This window comes from Sander lucioperca, chromosome 19 (genome assembly GCF_008315115.2).
Source record: "Sander lucioperca isolate FBNREF2018 chromosome 19, SLUC_FBN_1.2, whole genome shotgun sequence".
Taxonomy (NCBI): Eukaryota; Metazoa; Chordata; class Actinopteri; order Perciformes; family Percidae; genus Sander; species Sander lucioperca.
The window spans coordinates 16,349,174-16,371,418 of NC_050191.1; the positions used below are offsets into that span (position 1 = coordinate 16,349,174).

General features: G+C 40.7%; 1 protein-coding gene across 1 annotated transcript in view; it reads left to right on the forward strand.

Annotated features, from left to right (window-relative positions):
* Positions 1-22,245, forward strand: part of mettl24 (methyltransferase like 24) — a 33,263-nt gene that overhangs the window by 2,018 nt on the left and 9,000 nt on the right. The window contains exons 3-4 of the mRNA XM_035995148.1: positions 14,150-14,248; positions 17,803-17,936. Coding sequence (XP_035851041.1) covers positions 14,150-14,248; positions 17,803-17,936 — 233 coding nt within the window. The remainder of the gene's footprint in view (positions 1-14,149; positions 14,249-17,802; positions 17,937-22,245) is intronic.

Here is a 22,245-nt window from a genome sequence, read left to right on the forward strand (position 1 = left end):
TGCTCTTTTGCTCTGTCATGTTACCTTGTTTCCGTTCTTCGTGTTCTCATCCTCCCTCTTGCTTTTTCATCTCTCCTGTCGGTCTCAATTTTAAACTACAATCTTGCCTCCCACTTCTAATCCATATTACTCTTCGTTTTTCTTCCTTCCTTTAACTTCTCTCTCTCGCTAGCTCAGAGCCTGCTCTCTCCTCTCGGCACATATGCATCACAGATGAAATAATGGGCTGGAAAGCAGGACTGTTGCTCTGCAAGGAAGATGATGAGGACGCCTCAAGTGACCTTGATGAATAGAAATGGAGGGATTCAAGAGAACAATCCTATTGAAGCACAGTTATCAGTAGGAAAGTGAAAAAAATAGCGCTTTAGCATAGCATGCACAGGCTGATGCCTTCCACAAACACTGGGGGAAATTAGCTATATAAAGCTGTGCTCATGCCAATTAAAGTACTCATTAATTTTAGAATTTCTGTAATATATTAATGGGTTTGTTTAGAATAGCCTGAGTTGTTATTCAATGAGACTACAGCAGAAATGAGTCTGCAGACCTCCCAGACGAGATGTTTGGCATGCTATTTAAAAGGGATAGGGATAAGGGACATTAATTTAGGACAAAAGTGATCAAATGATTTGAAAAACAACATTAAATGTTATTAAGTAATTCTGTTACCCTGCTGTTATGTTTGTTTATGTTAACTATAGTATAACTGCTGTCAACACATTATGGAAAGATCAAAGTTTAATGTTGCTGCAGAGCATAAACAGAAACTGTTAGCTGCACCTCACTAGTAGCTAGAAATAAAACCATAATACTAAATAAAGTACCCAAAAATAAATTGAAGTTACAATGCTAAACGCTCACACATAAACACAAAATATAGAAGTACTACTGAGCTTAAAAAAGCTTATTCTTTGTCACCTGTTTATGACATTATATGTATATATGGAGTTTTATTTGGGTCTCAGTCCTGATTCAGACACAAATAAAACTCCATATCTGTCTTATTACCACTATCAATGTAGTTTCTTCACACATCAGTAAATAACATTTCCTCTTTCACATTACCTGGTTGATTGATGATCTTTTGACAGCACACCACAACTACAAGGTGACACAGCTTCACAAACACAACACCAGCTGCTCCGTTATCTTTGCTGCAGTTTGAAAATGCAGGCAGTTCAGGATTTTAAACTTTGAGGCTTTCTCTGAGCAAAATGAAGAGAAAAGTCATTGAGAAAGGCATTCAAGAAACTGTAGTGTATATAAGTGACGGAACAGACTGTTGCTGACAAAAAATGTCTCCCTTAAATAATTTGTGTGTGTGTGTGTGTGTGTGTGTGTGTGTGTGTGTGTGTGTGTGTGTGTGTGTGTGTGTGTGTGTGTCTCAGAGAGAGAGCCTATGGTCTGTTTTAGTGACAACCTATCTAAAGGAAATCTAATCTCTTAGCTGTCAGGCATCCACATAAATACACTCACACACATCCTCACACACATCCTCTTTAATCATTTACCTCTTGCAGGCTTTCTTCCCCGCTGAGAAAAGAGGAGAAAGTGATGAGTTGTTAAATAATAGACAGACATGAAATTTTTGAGCCAAACAACAGCAGCAAGAATGGCGGGAGAGAAAGAAAGAGAAGAGCAGAAACAGCATGCACTGATGACTCAGCCTCTTGACTTTAACGCAGTAATAAACTGACTACTGCCTCTACGTCACAGTGACGCACTCCAACGCATTTCTATCTCTATCTGAAAACTACTGAAAGCTTTGGAAAAGAACAGTAGCTGCCAGCAGCCACCAGAACTCGGCAGATGACGTTATATGCTATTTGCATGACTACGCCTCCTACACACACCTACTGCCATTGGTGGGGGAGGAAGTAAGTCCAACTGCTTCTTGTCAAAAAAGACTATATATAATAATAACAATAATTGGTAACCACTGCTGTTTCTACGCCATTCTGCAAGTACAGTATTTCTTTTGTCTTTTTGAAGACAACAAGTTCAGTTAGCATCTTGGAAGCAATTTATTCTTTAGTCTTTAGTCTCTTAAGTCACGCCTCCCATCACCTACCATTAAAAGAAACCAAACACAAACATGTCCAAATTAGTGTAGAAATGAATTATTAACGTTAAACTGCTACATACACATCCCTTTCATTACATATTCTCCCTGCCTGCTCTCCAAAGCATCCCATTTCATAGTGACCACACTGTGACAGTGTGAGCGCTGTAAGCTTTTCTACAGGAATTCTGTCCCAGCGACATTTAGAGATGTTTCCCAGATAGGCCAGCTCTCATTCACATGTTACATACACTCAATCTCAAAGCCCACAGGCACATAGACTACAACAGAGAAGCAAAGTGGCACCATGCATCCTCTAAGAAAGGCCTCCCAGTTTTAGAAGATTTTAGAACATGAAACACTGAGACAGCCCTCTGAAACGTCATCCAGTGATAAAAAAGGTAACCTGTGCAACCCCATGTAATAACTGATCTTTTTATCTTGTTGTACAGAGCCATACAGGAGGAGATAGCAGAGCAGAGTAGAGACTATCAGTTTTCTGTATTATTCTGTTGATGTTGGCAACAGTGACAGATTGTCAGAAATGCAATCTAGAGGTTCGTAAGCTTCCCTGACACGCTAGACAAAGAACATGAAAGGAATCCAGCAGAGGGGAATTATAAAAAAAACACTGTCATGGCTGTTAAGATGACTCTAATTCACTCTGTTTTGATAAAACAGAATACTTTTTGATTGCGTTAATTGAATCCACCAAAAACCACCAATAAGCCAGAGCACTTTAATTCAAATGATTTATTTTAATTAGATGAGACACAAGATCATTTATCCAAAAGGCAGGTATTAATTACTTTTGTTTAAATGAGCATCAGTGTGGTTCCAAATTAATACTTCGTTTCTAACGCTGATTAGTTCAGTGTTGGCATGAAGCGAGAACAGAAAATGCCACTTCGTGCTGTCTGCGCCAACCGCTGCCAGCCAGTATTGGGCCCCCAGTGGAATTTCAAATGCAAAAACCCAGTGACCTTGGAAAGCTGAAAGATCTCGGCTCAACAGAGTGAGAGGGAGAGAGAGGCTGTTAGTAAAGAATGAGAGAGGTTGACTTCTATAATCCCAAATGTGTGACTGGAGTCAGTTCTCAGGCATCTTTAACCTCTAGCTGGGGCATCTGGGGAACCAGGGAGTCACAAGAAATCAACGGCTGGGAAGCTGACATGTCACCTGCGTCACACTCAGCTCCCTGTTCTTCAGCTAAAAATGTCATCCATTACAAACACTGCCTAGTGCACTTGCCTTTCCAACTTGGGTTATTAACACATGTATATTGACTGACTATACTAAAGAGACTAAAAGTGAAGACTAAAAGTCTTCAAGAACCAAGAAAATGCGTGGCCTTTTACAGTGACATTTGGTGAAGCAAAACCGTATATGTCTATATTAACCAAATAGTAAGCTTTTCTTGAGTCACTGAATTGCCTAAAATGTAAATATAAAGCTAGAGAAAAATGTTGCAGCAGCTATTTTTTTTCCCCATGTTAACTTGTCATGCTCTTATAGGAATAGTTCAACATTTTTGGAAATACACTTTATCGTTGTCTTGACAAGTTATTTGAAAAGAATGATACCACTCTCACATCTGTCCATTATCTATGAAGCTACAGCCAGGAGACAGTTACCTTAGCTTCGCACAAAGACTGGAAACAAATAGAAACAGCTAGCCTGGCTACCTACAAGCAACCAAGTTGCAAGCAAGTGTTTTTTTTTTTTTTCCATGTGATTTTGTTTGTTTAATCCTTACCAAAACCAAAGGGTAGGAACGACACATCGTTGTTCTACGGGTTTACATATGAATATGAGAATGGTTTAAAATAATAATTATAATCATACTTTAGGACCGCAGGCACGCAGAGCGGAGAAATACCCGACATGTGTTTAGACATGGGAACCCTTTGATTTTTGGATGAAATAACCGCAGTTACATCAATCCTTATGCACACGCCAGCCACCCCGGAGAAGTAAACAGCTCCACAAAAGCACACAGCTTTATCCAAGTCCAACTAAAGAAAACAAACCGGCTTGGAATCTTTGCCAAATTATGGGGGGAAGAAGCACAAAGAGACCTTTCAGATAATCAATCACACTCTCTCTGCAAAGTTTATAGAAATATGACTATTTAATTGCCTTAAGCAAAGCTTTACGCACTTTTTAAACAAGAAAAACAGCTGAGAGTGTATCTGGAACACAGAAGATATTACTACTTGTATTGTGTCATAAATAGGAACTTTATGGATCCCAAATCAAACTTTTTTTTTAAACTTTGGCTGTGAAACTTGGCTGAGAAAAAGGTCTGTGGCTAGAGCTGAGACCTGAAAGCTTCTGATCCAGACTTTTAAATGTCGATCCATACAAACCCTGCCTCAAACAAAATGATCACAACCATATGTTGCAGATGGAAAAACAGAAGCCACTCAGTGCTCTTTATGTTATTGACTGAATAAACAGTGGGTCTGTTATGTGTCCTAAATGGTATCGGACAAAGACTCCCACTAGAGGGGGGAAAGTCAGTGTCAAACTGTCAAGTTCAGAGTCTCGATCGCACAATACTCTCCTCAGACACGGACGCCTTGTCTGGAACATTCCAGAAAATACTCAGTCTCCCTCCCAGCTGATATGAATGAGTGCATTGACCTCTGAAATGGAACGCCCTCGCTCCCATCTTTGCTACTCACTCACACTACCCCATCCATGTACATATACACTTACCATGAATACCTGCTAGCAAATGGCACTTTGTGTGTCACCAAAAAGCCTAAGGTTTGTTTGTGTTGCAGAAACCCATTTCTGTAGCATTTGACATGCACCTTAGTTACCTGCGTACCTTGGTTACAAAGACAATAGACACCACTTATCCCCAAAAGCAACAGAGAGGGCCAGTGAACTTGAAGAACAATCATCTAAAGAGCTTTTTGTTGCTCCAAACACTTTGGAAAGAATATGTCTGCCTCTCTGTCTCTTCTTTAGCACGTATTTGAAAGCTGTTAGGCCTACTGGCTGTGTTCCCACTGTTTTGTTGCGTCCTCCGCCACGCACCACGACACCGGGAGTGTCTTGCCTGCCCGACTCGCAGATTTACTTTACAGAACAATCGCGTGTCTATTAAGCTAGCATCTACCTTCCACTCGCACTCCTACAGTTAAACTCCATGCCTTCTCTTTTCTGGTGTTGTCTTTATAAAAAAAATCTGTGATGTGGTAGATTATGTTTTTCAACCTCCAAGATGAATCTCTCGTCATCCGTGGTGTTGAAAAGGAGACATATGATATTGGGGGGGTGTTTTGGTAAATTGACTGGATAGTCTCGCTGTTTCACTTCCTGCCCGGCTGTCCGAACGCCCCGCTGCTCACGTTAAAATAGACCTGGTTCGTATATTTAGCGTAGCGGAGAGCCGCACGCTTCTGGGACGCGCCGTGGCGCTGCTGGTGGATTATCAAACTTTGACTTGAATGGCCGCGATTGCTTGCGGGGCACGCCACGCGTCCGGAACACGCAGACGCGCCTGGTGGAAATTAGGGGTGAGCGATGATGAGAATAATATACATATGGAGAGGAAGGCACATATAAGTGACATGAAATTAGAAACACAAGCTGAATTCTTGTGGAGACACTACTACTCAGTAATAATGTTGGCAGGATTCTAACCTCACAAAACAACCATGAATATTGACAATTATGCTATGACAATGCGAGAATATAGATCCCCCCTTGGCATCTCTTTCAATTTCTTTCCATTTTCATATTCAGTAATCATTTATGTGCAAGAAACAAACAAGACAAAATGGCAAGAAAAGTAAAATGATGAGCGCAGAGAGACAATTACCGCCTGTCTTTGTCCATCTCACTGTCATTCTCTCGTTTTTTTCAACTCTATCTCAGGAAGTGGATGTCATATGGTGCTCAGCTGGCTCCCTCAGCTCTTCCCAACTAGACATCAAACACAGATCTCATATCTGGGATATTGTCCAGGAAGACAGGCACACACTTGCATAGATTGACTCACACTCAGACACACACACATGCAGGTTTTTAACTGCAAGCCTGTTAACAATAAAACACCATCTGTCTCTTGAGATGCTGACCAAGAGGGCCCGACTCAAACACGATATGATCAAATCAGACAGCAACGTGTCTTCAGCGGTGTCGATCACCTTTTCTCTAAGCTGCATCTTCTACACAACCATTTCAAGCCATGTTGTAGTGAACGGGAGCATCTGTATATTAGGGCTGCACAATGAATCGCAATTGTATCAAAATCGCAATATGGACTAGCGCAATATCCACTAGCGGGGGGCTGGGGCGCAATATTTGTTAATGGCAAAATATGTGTCAAACAAAAACAATTCAGTAGCCTATTGTGCTGCAGAGATGTCCCGGCCTACAAATTGTATCCTACGGACTAAAGAAAAAATCTTTGTTTGGTACAGATCCTTGCAAAAATCACACTATAATCATTGTAATTTATTTTAATTTTAATAATTTTCGTTGAAAATGAGAATGATACAAAAATGAGCATTCCCTCCAATATCGTGAATCATATCACAATCACAATATCAGTCAAAATAATTGCAGTTAGATATTTTACTCATATTGTGCAGCCCTACTGTATATGCCTGCATGCATTTATGAATGTGTGCATGAGTGAGGTTACCATGATGTGAATAGAAGGGGACTGTGTTTCCAAGGCAACAGCCAGTCCTAGTACAGATATTTAAGTTGACTGCATATGCCATGACAAGTCAAAGGACTTCAGGGAACACGCTGGCTTTAATGTGTATGCGTGTTTGTATATGTATGTGTGAATGAATATGTGTGTGTGTGAGTGATAAGAGCATCTTGTTTTTGTTGTTAACTGGAAACCACACGTAACTGATGGAAATCTATTAAACCAAACCACACACAGCTGCCTTTCCTTTTAAAGCCATTAACAACTGTTATTCCCACTCTGGCTTTGTATTTGATCATGTTTACAGCAAAAGTAAACAGGATGTTGTTGTTCTATCAGCTAAATGCATACCATGTAGTATACTTGTAATACCTTGTATTAAATGACAACTCAAACCATTTAAAGAAAAGCACCCTGTCCTTTCATGCTACTATTATCTGATGAATTAGTTACATTTGACTTGTAAATTGTCCTCATAGCTGTCATTTAGTCATCTGTCATGCTACTCCTTCTCTCGGTCCAGCACAGTATATTGAGGATGTTTGTAATGATGCACCTGGAACAAAATACAGGAAAATGTTGAATGCTTTGCATTGGCATTATGGTTAAGCACTGCTCACAGATCAGCTTTGACTTAAGCTAGACAGACACAAAATGAGGCTGCCATGTAAGTGCTGGCACAAAGTGCTGAGCGAGAATGGGCTTGCGCTGGTCTTCGATCAGCTTTGTATTGTGCAGGATGAGGAATGAGAGTGTGTGTGTGCCGTAATGTAACAGTGTATGGCGCATGAATGCAAAGCCTCAATGTCGAATAATATTCAGAGGTTAATTTAACTGCACCACTGTGCAATAAACATTTCTAGGATTGTTTCAATCATTTTCTAACTTCTTTCCCTCTCTCTCTGGTAAATGCACACCAGATGTGGGTTCATTAGATTTCTCCTACAAAGTAAAAGCAGAACAGAGAGAATTCTTCATCCTTCATCTACACCATCTGTGCCTCAACCTCCAATTTCTCTCTCCTTCTCACAAACACTTAACTTCAACCCCCCTGCTCATGTATCTCTCCACTCCTCCACAGGCTTCTTCCTCCACAGCATCACTCTGCCTTTGAGACTGAGGCTAAACTCTTGAGATTACCGCCTTTATTAAAAAAGATCAGCGTAATCCTCTGCTTTAATTCTGTTATACCCTCTCTGTCTCTCACTGTACTCTGGCAGTGAGCTGGGATTGGCCGCTGAGCCAGGCCTGCCTGAAGAATAGAGATGACACTGCAGGAAGTGCAGACAGCTGGGTCTGGTCCGACTGCCAGTCTCCCAGATTAGTCAGAACGATAGATTTTAGTAAAGCTGACTCTTTGTGATTTTCCTTTATGTATCATACAGTCATGCTGTCAGTATCAATCTTTTTAATCTATACTTTTTATTACGCTTTTAATATAATAGTTGTCAATGTTTGGTCTATCACTAACTGATATTACACAATATGCATTAAACATATACCAAAATCTAATCTGTCATCATTTCTCACCTGAATAACTCACAATAGTGCTGGGCGATATGGCCAAAATCTTCTATCGCAATATAGGTAATTTTATATTTTGATACATATCACAATATAGCATGTTTTCTGGTAATCCAATCTATTTTTGTATACTCCTGTGTTATATAAATACTTGACAAATGAAAAGTACCAAGAAATTTCTTATTTTATTAAGAATTTTAGTGCCAAATGAACATAACGTGCAAGAATCAGATCGTAAAGCGTCGTCCAAATGATGTAAATACAGCCTCTGGCTTTTCAACTTCACAGAAGAAACAATATAGAAAAATATCGTCATGTAGTGGAGAAGACCAAAACATCATTGTTCATATTTATCAACTAAGTATCAGATGAAATATCTGACAACTGTTCACCTGTCTGTCAATGCAGTTATGTAAGTATTAAGTAGGTTTTATTTCCAAATGAAAAACTACTACTACTGTGAATTTGCTTTTGCCTTTAATATGATAGTATTTTTATTTTAAAAGCAATGAAACTTCACCTTGTGATTGTCACATTGCACCAAAGATCTGAGCATCACAGAAATAAATTCATTTTTCTCTTAATCGCATTAGCACAGCCCCCTGGAGCACAAGTCTCTCTGATATAGTCTCATGGGTTCACCAACTCCTAGAAATCAGGAGGCTAATGTGAATCAGCCACCTGCTGTTTCATTAAACCACAACTTCTCTATCTGTCCTCTTGTCCATCACGTCTTGACCTTCATTTGGGACAGAGGTACTGTTGAGTTTTTACCCAAGCTGTCAGGAAAATATAGCCTGTCAAAGAACATTTCCTAACTTGAAGACACTCCAGTGTTAGAATTATATTTCACACCCGTTAAACTGAAGGCTTTGACCTCGTTACTGCACAGATTGGTGTTCTTTTTCTGAAACGTCTGGACTCTGCTGAGAGCAATTGCAAAAACAATGAGCAGCAGGTATGACACTCAGCCAACCCTAGCGCTTTACCAACAGACGGGGCCAACTTGGCAGCACTCTGTCTGTGGCCTTATGGTTTCCAAATGGGCAGACACAGCTCACCTGTGGCTGGCTCCTCCATGACATTTGATACACCAGCGACAATTTGTTTACTCCAGCACTGATTGTGCTGGGTCCACTGAGACGCTCTGACTACAGTGTCATCGATAGTTATGTATCGGAAAAAAAAATTTTTTTAATTCTTGGTGGAAATCCATAAACAAGTGTAGAACTCTTATTCTGCCATCACAGTGAGGTAGATTTCCTCCTTCGTTTTCAAGTCCATCGCCCCCTCTACCTTCCACTCCTCCTCCCTTCTTCTCACCCTCCTTCATTGTTTTGGCAGACAGTCCTCTCTTGTTTTATCCAGTCATCTCCTGTCCACCCATCCATTCTCTTCTCCCCGGGGGATTATTCATGCTTGGCCTGGCTACTCACACTTCTCTCATACCATGGCTGAGAGGCACAGATCCAGGAACACACCCAGCGCCATCAAGACATGCAGGCCATGCATAAAGGCCCAATAACAGAGCGATCAAAAAGGGGGCAAGGATGTTAAAAAAATATATTTTTAAATCCCTAAGAAATAAAAACAAAAAAAACAGGAAGGGCAAGAATGTATCAGGATAAAACACTAATGAAATACAATTTAGTTATTTTTATTTTACCTCAGGTAAAATTGGTTCTATTAACTTTGCCTCCAGATGAATTGAATGAATCATCTCTTTCTTTAACTGAGGGTTCACCTGCATTCAGTGATCACACTTCAAACCCTTTCAGGTTTCAGACTGTCACATTTAAACAAAAGAAAACGACCACAACTTCTACTGTCCACACTACACAATTAACTTCAACTGCTTTCAGTGCTTAGAGTTAAGCCAATTGTTACAACCTGATGTCTAGGGTTAAACCGGACGCAACATAACAGGTGCCCCCCCCCACTGTTCCCACTCCCAAACATGGCCAGGACAAAGAATTTCAAAGTAGCAGTTTCTATTTATTTCAAAGATGAGGCCCCAGCACAACAAACAAAACAATTCTAAAGTCAAACTAAATTTACCTAAACCAAAACAAAATGTAAAGAAAAGACAAAGCTCTAACCTAAGCTTCTAATAGCAAAACAGGAGAAAAAGGGAACAAACAAAAAGGACTTCTCACTCCTATCAGACTGCTACTAGCAATATAAGACAAAGAAACAATGTATTCACAACTAAAACAAAGTGGCTGAAGGATAACAAACCAAAGAACTCAAAACAACCATTTTCACTGAAGGCTGTTAACACTACTCACAACAATTTGGTACACAAGACACAGGCACATGTTGGGAATGGCAGAGTGAAGAAAAGGGGAGAGCTCCTGTCCGATGAGGCTTAAAATGGCTGCTGTCCACCAGGCGACCAATCAGGAGACAGCAATCAGCTCTGCTGGACCAATCCAGTGTGCGCACCTGTTATCCATCACCTGTGTACCCTCAGGAGATCAATTGATATTGCAGGGTGAAAGACAAACTACAAAATACAGCTGCTTGATAGTGCAGGGTGAAAGACAAATTACAAAATATGACCCCAGGGTCATAACACCAACACTTTAACTGAACTGGCATTGTTTTCTGTCAGGGCTGCGACTTTTAACGGACACTTTCACCACCTTCTCACCTACGCTTTAACTGAATCATCAACTACTTTCAGCACTTTCACTTCAACTAATTAAATTTAATTTAATTTAGTGCTTAGTAACTTCTTTCAGCCCTTCTATTTTAACTCGCACTTCAATTGTTTTTTTGTTGTAATTTAACGATTTCAAATATTTCAATTGTACATTTTCAGCAGCAAGCAGCACATATTCTGTGGAAATGTTCCCTTGTCTGGTTGCCAAAGGCATTGCACCAACACTTTTCAGTTTATACACTTGAACTTACACTAATGTCTTTTAGGACCTCCACTTCAACTGATCCCTCATGCTCAATTCATCACTTGCTTTTAAACCGACATTTTAACTCCTTTCAGTACTTGAAGGTAAAACTGAGTCTTCAATTTCATTCACACTTAAACTTCAACTACTTTCAGTGCACATTTTCAGCAGCGAGGACACATACATTTTCTTCAGAAGTTGTAGCCTTTTCCTGTTCCCAATATCATCGTACCAACTTAATCAACAATTTAAATTGTCCATCCTTCTATTCATGTCAAGGCAACTACCTGAAATGCTCATGCTGATGATGTTGTTATATCTAATGTCATGGGATTAAGGTCTCAACAGCTGAGGCTCGACAGTTCTGATGATGTTCTGTGAGTTTGTTATTAACACTGCTTACCTCTGCTGCCCCTGAGGCACTGATGACTTGTTGTTGCTTGACTGAACAAGGGGCTTAACACTAATCTCATCACTGCTACGTGATGATTCAGCAGTTAGTAAGAGCTCATAGACATGTATATTATAAAGCGTGCAAAGAGACACACAAAATCTCTTTTTTGATTTTGGAGTTTTAGCGCAGTAAAAAAAATTGTTGTTAGATATTTTTTTAACAAATAACTTCACATGAAGCGAAAAATAATTGCAGCCGCAAGGAAAACAGACTTGGATAGAACACCTGAGTTGTATGAGCCTGCCTCTTTACGAACTGCCTCTTTCTAGTAAAGTCTTTGAACAAGAAACCTTGGATGCACTCCCCTTCCGTTGGCAAAAACTGCCAATATTTCCATTCCTTCTCCGCCATACATTTCAGGGAGTATGTGCAAGCCTTTGACCCTCACTCTGTCCTTTCCTTCTCCCCTCTATGTTCCTATTCAACCCCACCTTCTACACTGCAAACTCCCAGTGAGTCCATTGTCCCAGTTATCTGCCCTCTGATCAGCAGTCCTGTCCCAACCTGTACTAGGCTGATGTATGGGGCCTGATAGCTGAGCTTAGCAGGGAGGACTCTGTAAGGAGATGAAAAGGGCAGCTCGGAGACAGAGAGCTCTGGGAGCTTTCAGAGTCACCGGGATGTAGAAATGTAGATGTAGGTAGTTATTTGTCTACGTGAAAATGACTCCCAGACCGACAAGCAGTCTTTCTGTTCTCCTGTTCTCTTCCTCTAATACTGTATTTTTGGAGCAATGTTGATTGGAGGTGGAATTTCTGTTTTCTTGTTTTTGTCGGGGATTTGTGTCAGATTTTGGCCTTTGCAAAAGAGTTATCTGCTATGAGATTTGAATCTGTGGAGGCTTAGCCATAGGTAAAAATCAGAAGAAGGTTTCTGTACAGAATCTGTATAGTCCTGTAGCACATTAATGATGAAGACATACATTTATTTGATTGAGCTCTCTGTTCAGTGGCAATGATTAGCATGAGCATTACGCTGTGATGTTTTGTCCAAAGGTACGTCTGTGGCCTGTTTATGCGACAGCAAATCAGGAAAATCAAACTGAGGAAAACAATAGCTATAGACTGAAAGCCACACGAGCACATCCATCACCCTATTTGTCCTGCACGGTAGTTATGTTAACCATGCATCACAGGTGCAATTATTTTAAAAAGAGACACCGAAGACAGAGAGTGGCAGACAGATCGAGAGAAACAACGAAGAGAGAGAAATAAGATGCAGAGTGTTAGAGACGGAGGAGGGAAGAGAGAAAAGGAAAAAGAGAGATGACATGATGGAGAGAGAGGAGATAAAGAATTGTGGCACTGCGAAATTTCAAATGTTTTGACACGCTGCAAATCGATTAAAGGCTGAATGCCAAACAGTGAATTGCGTGGATCAGGCTCTGCAGCCATTAAAGGGACAGCTGATTCTCTGTGTTGGCAGGTCCTGGATTAGTATCACTGGAGGAGGAAAGTACACACATGGTGCTGCCATAGATAATGTATTAGCAGAGTGCTGTGAGTGTATGTTATGTATGTATGTTTTGTTGAAATCAACAGTGTGATCGTAAAGTAAAGTATCTGAGCTATGATGGCCATTGTGTTGAGCCTGCAGTTACAAAGCTGAACTGGAGGGCATAACTGTGAGTAGAGAGATAAAGAAAAAGAGGCATGAAACATGTGTGAATACCAACACAAGAATATTTTCCTTAACAGACCTGATGTCACCATAGCGCCCTTTACAGATTGCTCACCAGATGTGCCCACAGCATTGAACAAACTCAAACATGATCCTGTTCGCTAAGCCAGAAATGATCTGTGGATAACTGTGGAATATCTGAAAATAAACTGCAATGCCCATAAAACACTGATGAAGGCAGGAGCGTCACGGGCAGGGAAGCACTCTATCGTGAAATCACCCAAGATAATTTATACCGGGGCTGCTAATGAACACATGGTAATGGTGTTTGACCCAAGAATTGATTGTGCACCCAGCAAATGCATCATCAAAGCTATGTCCCTCTTTTTCTTTTCTCTCCATCTCACTGCCTCTCCTCTAATCATAAACAGACACATTCCTGTAGAAACGAAGCAGGCTGTTAAGCACAGCTCTGCCAGGTTTTAGGAATGTGATCATACAGCAGCAATGAGCTGCTACAGCAAACTGATGGTGAAGTCTTATTTTTCCACTGTGAAACACAGCTGGACTTTCTAAAGTAGATTCTGTGTATATGTACCTTGCAGCACAGGATGTATGAGAATAAATAGCAGCCCCCATTTTACCAAAATAACAATGGAAGTGAACTTTAGCAGTTTATTTGTCACTAACACACAGGTGGGGGGAAAAAAACCCTCCAGTGAGCACATTGTGACCTAGTTCCATCAGTAGCTATACACAAGTGGGTTATAATACCTGGAAGAATAAAGCTCCCTTTGTTGTTGCCCTTGCACTGGATTTCTCTTGAGTGGCCTACTTTGATTTTAGCTAATTTTCAATGTTGTTTTCATTGTTAATGATCACGTATGTTTGTGACACTACAGACTCCTCGGTGGCATATAAACTTGGAGCACTGGGCCGGTGAGAGTCATTCTCTGGAGGATGAAGCTAAAAGGTTCCTCAACTACATCACAACACCACAAGTGAGTTATCATTGTTCCAGTTGTGCATAACTACTTTTTTTATTCCATATATTTGTAAGGGACCATGTACAATATTAAAAATAAAATAAAGTGTCACTTGCAGTGGTGGAACGTAATGGCAGTAAGTGCATTTCCTACTAATGCTGACTGCCCAAATACACTACAATGAATGAGTACAGTACAATCTGATAAGGAAGATTTGCGGAGCCGATATGAAGATGCAACAGTGTTATGAAAGTGTAAAACAGAAAACAGGATTGTTGGTTTCTTCTTCTTTTCTCAATTTACTCTGCTGATTTTATGTGAAGAGAATGTCTTTACATGGTACAAAAAGTATTGTTTTTAGACAAGAGCTGTAAATTCAGTTAATAATAACAGCTTAATTCTTGGCCTACAAATGCTCAGTTTTGATCTTGTTCTGCTGTTAACGTGGTATCTTGTTTTGTTTTTCTGTATTTTTTTCTGTGTGATATTGGCTGTCCGTGATGCTTTGCTGCAAGCAGTGTTCCATCAGGGAACACCACATATTAAACTTGCATCTGACTTTTAATGTTTAACAAAAGATAACTAAACATTGTAACCAGATGCATAAATGTAACACTAAGACTGTGATTTGAAGATGAATAATTGGAGTAGTTGTTGCTATTGAAAGTTATTTTGACAGGTCTTTGTTATGTATATCAGAGCGAGCATGTATCTATCAGCCCATGACTGAGCTACACTGGCACCTCTTTCACATTCAGCTCAGTCAGAGAGTATTTGTCTTGCTTGACAGCACACACATAATTCATTACTCTATTGATTACCATACAGATGAAACTCACAGCCCCTCTATTCATACTTAATCAATGAGATGTTGCGGTTTGTTTGTTGGCTTATGTCAGTATTAAATTACTACAAATCGATGAAGATGTTCAGCATCATAATTTGAAAAATATCAAGGGATTGAGAAAGCCTGGACTTCTGTGCCCTTGTCCCTCTTGCGAAGGTAATGCAAAGACACAGATTGATTTTCACTGTCCAAAACATAGGACATTTTTTGGATTGCTGAGTTTTTTTTACTGTAATTAATTTTGGCTTGGGGATAAATCAGCTACTTATCTTTTTTGCTCACACAATATAGCAAGAACACAGAGTAACCCACTCCAAATGACTAAGCAAACGTTCTATATCTTTCACAAAGCAGACATTCAGCTCATAATGAATTTGCTGCAGGATGTGTGTGTGTGTGTGTGTGTGTGTGTGTGTGTGTGTGTGTGTGTGTGTGTGTGTGTGTGTGTGTGTGTGTGTGTGTGTGTGTGTGTGTGTGTGTACACGTGTGTGCAGCCAATTTGTGGTTGTGAAAGAAAGAGACAAGGACAATAACAGAGAGAAAGAGATTGTATGAGTGTGTTGAGTGTGTTGTGTGTGTTGTGTGTGTTGTGTGTGTTGTGTGTGTTGTGTGTGTGTGTGTGAGAGAGATTCTGTTGAAGGGAACTGTCCATCATGCACACTGACAGGCGAGGGTGGAGGGAGTTGGAGGGAGCATAGCAGCATCCTCAGCTGTAATGCTGACTGACACAGTGCCTGGTGGAGCTGTTACTCAGAGAGATGGCCTGCGACACAACTGTCCAATCAATAGGCGTCAGTGTATCCTGCATGCATGCGTGCACCAGCACACACACATAACAGGGAATTGTTTCTATAAAAGTATTTTTTAACAGCATTAAATGTACTGTGGGATTTTTTTCTGATTAGATTAACAACAACAGGTAGTTACTGTTCACTCATTATAATGTGTGCTCAATGAAAACAGGTACATTTTTACTGCTCAGTATTCAGTGAAACAGCAGTCAGCAATTCAATGCCACTGATAAGTCTGCAGATGTGAAGTGGCAAAATACTCAGGAGTGATATTGCATTTCATTGCACACAGTGCATTGTGTGCTGATGAACGCTTTCAGCTGGAACACATTAACAATGACAGGCATAATGAATAGGGTTTCAAATTCATTTAAATACATTATTGCGCCACCCACATGTACAATACTTTTCTTGTGCCCTTTACAACAAAGACAATTCATCAGGTAACACTGCACTTGACTCAGCTGGTCCCTTCCTGCCTGACCTGTCTGTCACTGAACACTCTGCTTAGAGAGGACCCGGCACAGAACTGATGATGGCGGCTGCCAGGCAGACCTGGTAAACACATATCAGACATCTGGAAGGAGCACGGAGTAGAGCCGCTGCTCCTTTACGTTTCCCAGGAGGAGCTGAAAAACGTTGCTGGGGATACGGACATCTGGACTACCTTGTTTAGCCTCAAAAACTCAAAAAGCCACAGCAAGCAAACCATGCCTAAGAGGTTTTTAGGAAGCTGTCTAAAAGACTAACTCACTTCACAAGGGGACTTTGGTGTTGTCTGAGAATGTAAACATGCAGAATTAACAGTTTCAAATGTCAATTTTAAATAAACAATAGATGTGATTTTAAAAGAGGCTGGCATGCAGTGCTCATCGTTCCCTAGCGACAGAATACTTTTGGAAAACACTTATAGTTTTGCTTTTATTTCACATTTACATAGCTGTGAAACATTTTGCTCAGGCTTTATTTCAATTAACCTGAACGAACTCTGTTATCTGTGTTAGACTCGATAATACACACACAGTAAGTAATAATATAATAATAATAATAATAATAAACCTCCACACACACACACACACACACTTGTACACATGCAATCTTGTTTACACTTCAATGGTGTACAGTCAAACCATAGATTTATGTTTCATATCATCATGTCCGAGCCAATATTGTTCCTTTTTCTGCAAACTGAATCTCTGCAGCAGACAGAGCTTAAAGTAACCAGCAAACATTTGAGCAGCAGCTCCTGCGCTAAAGCTTAGTCACTTATATAACTGCAGATGTACACACAACCAACACACTCACATGCATGCACATGTTTACTGTCTGTATGTACACAGTTTATGCAGGTGAATGCTTTATATAAACATACAGACACTCACATGAACACACTGATAGTCAAACCTGCCAATCTGCGCTCTCTGTATGAAATGTTAAGTATATAAAGAAGGAATACTTCCACCTCCTCCTTGTTAATCATCCATTCTATCATTGCCCTGTTCTCTCACTATACTGCTGAGAGACTTGGCAATGTTGCTGATGCATCCGCCCCAGCTGCGCAACATGATGAATAGTATGCATATCGTTGCTCAACATTGGGGCCCAGACACACACTAGCCCAGGGTCAAATTCAGTTGCAGTCTCCAGGGATTTATAGCATTTGTGTTAGGATATTTTGAGTAAAAGATCAGGATAGTTCAAGGGGTGTCAGTCAAGCTGCCACTCTTGACTTTTAAATGCTGATGTGATTGTTTAAACTCCCAAGTACGCATTTTTTGTCCTATGTGACTAAACATACCTGGTTAAACTAGACCACTCACACACACTCAAAAAGCCAACTATCCGGAACAGAATTTGTCAAAAGCAAACTCAGTAAATAACTCAATATTGGAAATGGCTGTTATAATATGTGTGTGTTTTTATATGTTCAGGTGTCGTGTGCATCATTGGCCCATGAGGAAGCTGCTCAAGAGGGGACCAAGGGAGCCTGGGCTGCATGTCTGGACCCCAAGTACAGCCTGACCCACAGAATACAAAGCAAACACTGCAGGGTTTACTCCTTTGGGTGCGTACAGACAAACAGTCACTCACGCCTTCCAGTGAATACATTAATTCCCTAACTCAAATCTTTACCATCACTACCATATGTCAACCTTTATTCTAACATAAACAGAATAACTTTCTACAAAATAAAAATCTACAGTCTGTACACTAGCTTTGTGACAGGCTGCCATATACTGCATCTGTAGAGCAACGGGGTTGTTCACAACATTGTTTTCAGACACTCAGTGAGTTACCGCAGATGCGACAGTAATTCAGAGCATCTGGTTCTGTGTCAGGCTGTGATATATGTAGGCACAATTGCGGCTGTTATCACTTCACCCGTGATAATTCATATTTTCTAGGGTTTTCACTATTTATTCATTATTCACTATTTCATCAAAGAATGCAGTCTATCTTCCACACAATAGAGGAGGGATATCTCTGTCTCCCCTGTTGGCCTTGTCTTTTATTTATTCCTATTTCAATAGCTAAATGGTCACTGAGCCTATATTTATTCAAGGTATGTCTTTCTCTGACAAACTAGAAATATTCAGTTTTTTGTTTTTTTTTGTGTGTGTTTTTCCTTGCGTGGTTATCTCAGTATTCTGGACAATTTAATTTGTTAAGCAACACTGTAATGGGGCGGCCTCTAGCTCACCCAGTAAGAGCGTTCGCCCCATGTTGGCTGAGTCCGACCTGCTGCCCTTTGCTGCGTGTCGTCCCCCATCTCTACCCCCCTATCCACTGTCACTGTATAATAAAGGGAGAAAAAAAAAAATCTTTAAGTAACACTGTAATAAGAGCAAAGCTAATCCTCTGTCTGCCTAAACTATACCTCTAACATCCACTTGGAACGTCACATCCACTCCACCTCTGCTTCCTCTCCTTGAGTGGCAAGTAATCTTGAATGGAGTCAGCCAGGCCACCAAAGTATTTGACCTTCTTAAGATTGGAGAGTCAATAAACTCCCAGTTGGCTTTGTGTTGTGGATCAGCTCGGCCCGGTTTCTGCCCTGCTGGACCTCTGCTGTGCTGAGGTGCTGCAGAGAGGTCTAAAGGATTTTTCTACAGGAGAGAGGGAGCTTATTAATTTGACTGATGAGAGACAGCCCAGGTGTGCTGGCATCGAGGCAGGCAGGACACAGATACTGATGCGGGAGGGATGGGGGGGGGCTTCCTGCCTCTCTATGGAGAAGGGTCAGGGGTCAAATGGAGAGATTAAAGAAAATCTGATATCCTCTGGCTGACTGATGGGAAGTCACTCAAGCAGGCATGCACCAAAAATAAAATGAATATTATGCGTCCTCTCAGTGATTTATGCAACATTTTAACATTTGACCTGAATATCAACTTGGGAAAATGTGACTCACAGGTCTGACTTTTCACGTCAACGAAAGCCGCATTGCCATTTTCGCTTCCATCTAACTGATCCCTTAAGACCTCTGGAATGAATTAAATGTACGCTTAGTCGACCCTCAACTCTGGCTAATGCGACAACAGTGAGTCGATCTAAAAACTGAAATTCTATGAAAAACTTCATGAGTAACAAAAGAAAAGTCCTAAGAGCCCGGTAAAACAGTTCAACAAGGCAAACTGCTCTCTGAAGTTCCAATTTTCTGAACAGCCCAAGTGATCTTCTCCTCCCTGTGTCCCATATCTGACCTAGATTCATAGCACGCACGCACGCACGCACGCACGCACGCACGCACGCACGCACGCACGCACGCACGCACACTCCTGAATCCATGCCAGATATGCTGAATATTCTATTCTCAGGAGACTTGTGCTCTGCTGTACAGGAAACTCAGAAAACCCTCTACTACAGTCTACTGCTGCATTGGCTTTAATAGAAATGCCAAATACTATTAAGTGTGTGTACACAGTTGAAGTCAGGGCATTACTGACTATGTACAGTTGTGTGCGTATTCCTGTGTGCATATTTTTGTGCATGAGTGTACGGTTGATACGTCTCATTTGCATGAAGTTTAATGAGCCGTGGACAGCTGTGCCTGGGCAGGATGAGCAGCTGTTGTCTGATTGGTCTATCACATGGTGGTGGAGTGGGGGGTTGCAGGATGTTTTCCCACATGAAAGACCAGTAATCCACCTTTCACCTCTTGTACTCTATTTTAACTCTCTCGTCCTCCATCTTCCTCCTCTTATACTACTTTTCAATCTTTTTTTATATTTCTCTTCATGCAGTAACAGTGAAGATGATTACTGTAATAAAATATCATCTAAGAGGATGAATCATCCATTGTCATAAAACAAACAAAAAAACTGTACATTCTGGCCAATCAAAGCAGCCATTGAAACTTGTGCATTGACTCATCTGCTGCATTTTAATTGTGGCTGGTGTGATTAATAATTATTTTGTCAGGGTTCCAAGATTATATTCAGTAAGGGAGGATGTTATTGTCTTCAGTGTTAAAATTTATTTATTTCAGTAACTGTGCCAACCGTAGGTGTAGGCTGACTGAAGCCAAGGCTATACTGTTTACTGAGTATATGCGTCAGCTATTTCTAATGTACTAAAATATTCTAAAATTCTGTTTTAGGATGGCTTTGTGGTAACCAAATGTATCTTTTCACAGAAGAAATGTTGACATGTGATTGCAGGAAAAGCACAAGTGTAATTAATAACATTAATAATAACTGCATTCCATTTAGGTAAGCCAGTTCCGAGGCCCTGAAAGTGCAAAATGACTTTAGTTCCTTGAATTTGAAAGAGGTCCTCTCATGACAACATTTCCCGCAGACTGCAGTTAATCAAATTTGGAGCACATATATAGGCTAAAGCACATCACTTATTAATCATGCACATGTTAATGAGCTGCAATATGTGATGAAGGAAGCGGAATAGGAGCGCAGTAGAAAGAAAAAGAAAGAGTAAGGATGGAGGTGGTGAGACAGACAGTCATGGAGAATATTTTGAGAACACCATGGAATTTGAAACAAAGGGAGCAAAAACAAGAGAAGATGTAAGGGCAAAGGTATAAAGGTAGAACGGAGAATTTGAAAGGGACAAAGACAGCAGATAGTTTCCCAGCCCACCCAGCATTTGTTAACCAGACTCGCCTCTGAGGTTCAAAACATCCAGACAGGCTTTTGACATAGTAGTTCAGTGCAAGAACAGGAGGTGGACTAAAGGCTCTGTTTATCAGATTTACAATCCACTGGGTGTTTGTAAAACCTTCTCGCACACACACACATGCACGCATACACACGCACAAACACACACACATGCACACACACACGGTTGCCATGACATTCCAGTCAATAGAGGTTTACCGCTCCTTCACTCTGTAGTCTCATGAGAGAGGATATTAGAGCTAGTAGAGGTTAGGGTTACCCCCCCATACACACACACTCACACACACACACACACACACACTGCTCCATGAGTAATCCCTGATCCCCTATTTAGTGCATTAAAAAGAGATATGTCTAGTTGAATCTCAATCTCTCCCATATACTCATCTCTCCTCTCCCTGCATGTGGGATGCATTCGGAGATCCGGTGCCTCATTTGTAAAAGAAGTGTACTGTGAAATGTAGCCTACTCCCTCTGCCGCAATTACAGAATACAGCCGCAGCACAAACTAGACACGAGGGAATACAGCGACAGTGACTGAGAAAAGAAGAAAAGGAGAAAATTGCCAAATTAGATAAGGGAGTGGTGGTGGGACGAAGAGAGAATAGCAGTGAGAGAGGGAGAGGGAGTGGGAAAGTGAGGGAGATGCATTAAAAAGAGAGAAATACAGGGAAATGTGTCGGTGTAGATTTACACATATTTCGAAATGGAGAAGCAGTCTGCTTTTGTTTTTTTGTATTATTTATTTCTTGGCTTTTAAGTTGGCAGGTGAAGTCAGGATCACAGTAACTGATATGTAGCTTGTCTGTATCTCTGTCCATGTGGGAAATTGTATTGTGAGAATTCAGTGATCCGCCATCGTATTTGACATATGTAATCATTTGTGCTGATGTTTCTCAACATTAAGACCACTTTAACTCGTATAACCTCTTGCATAATGTCACAAAGAAGATCTTTAGGTCTTTGATCAAATGTTTTCTCTTTAGCGAACAGCATTACAATACATGTTGGTCTTAAAGTTTCAGCTCAGTTTACATCGGAGTAAAACAGGAAGCCCGCATCCTGTTTTGTGCTCGTAAGCAACTGGCCTTGCTGCTATCAATAATGGGAAGGTGTAGGGCTATATATTGAGTCTCCAAACAATTCATTAGATTTCCCATGAAATCAGGCCCACTCTCGTACAGTAAAAATGCATATCTCATTTGAAGCTGTAGCAGTGTCTCAGCATGAATGTGGTAA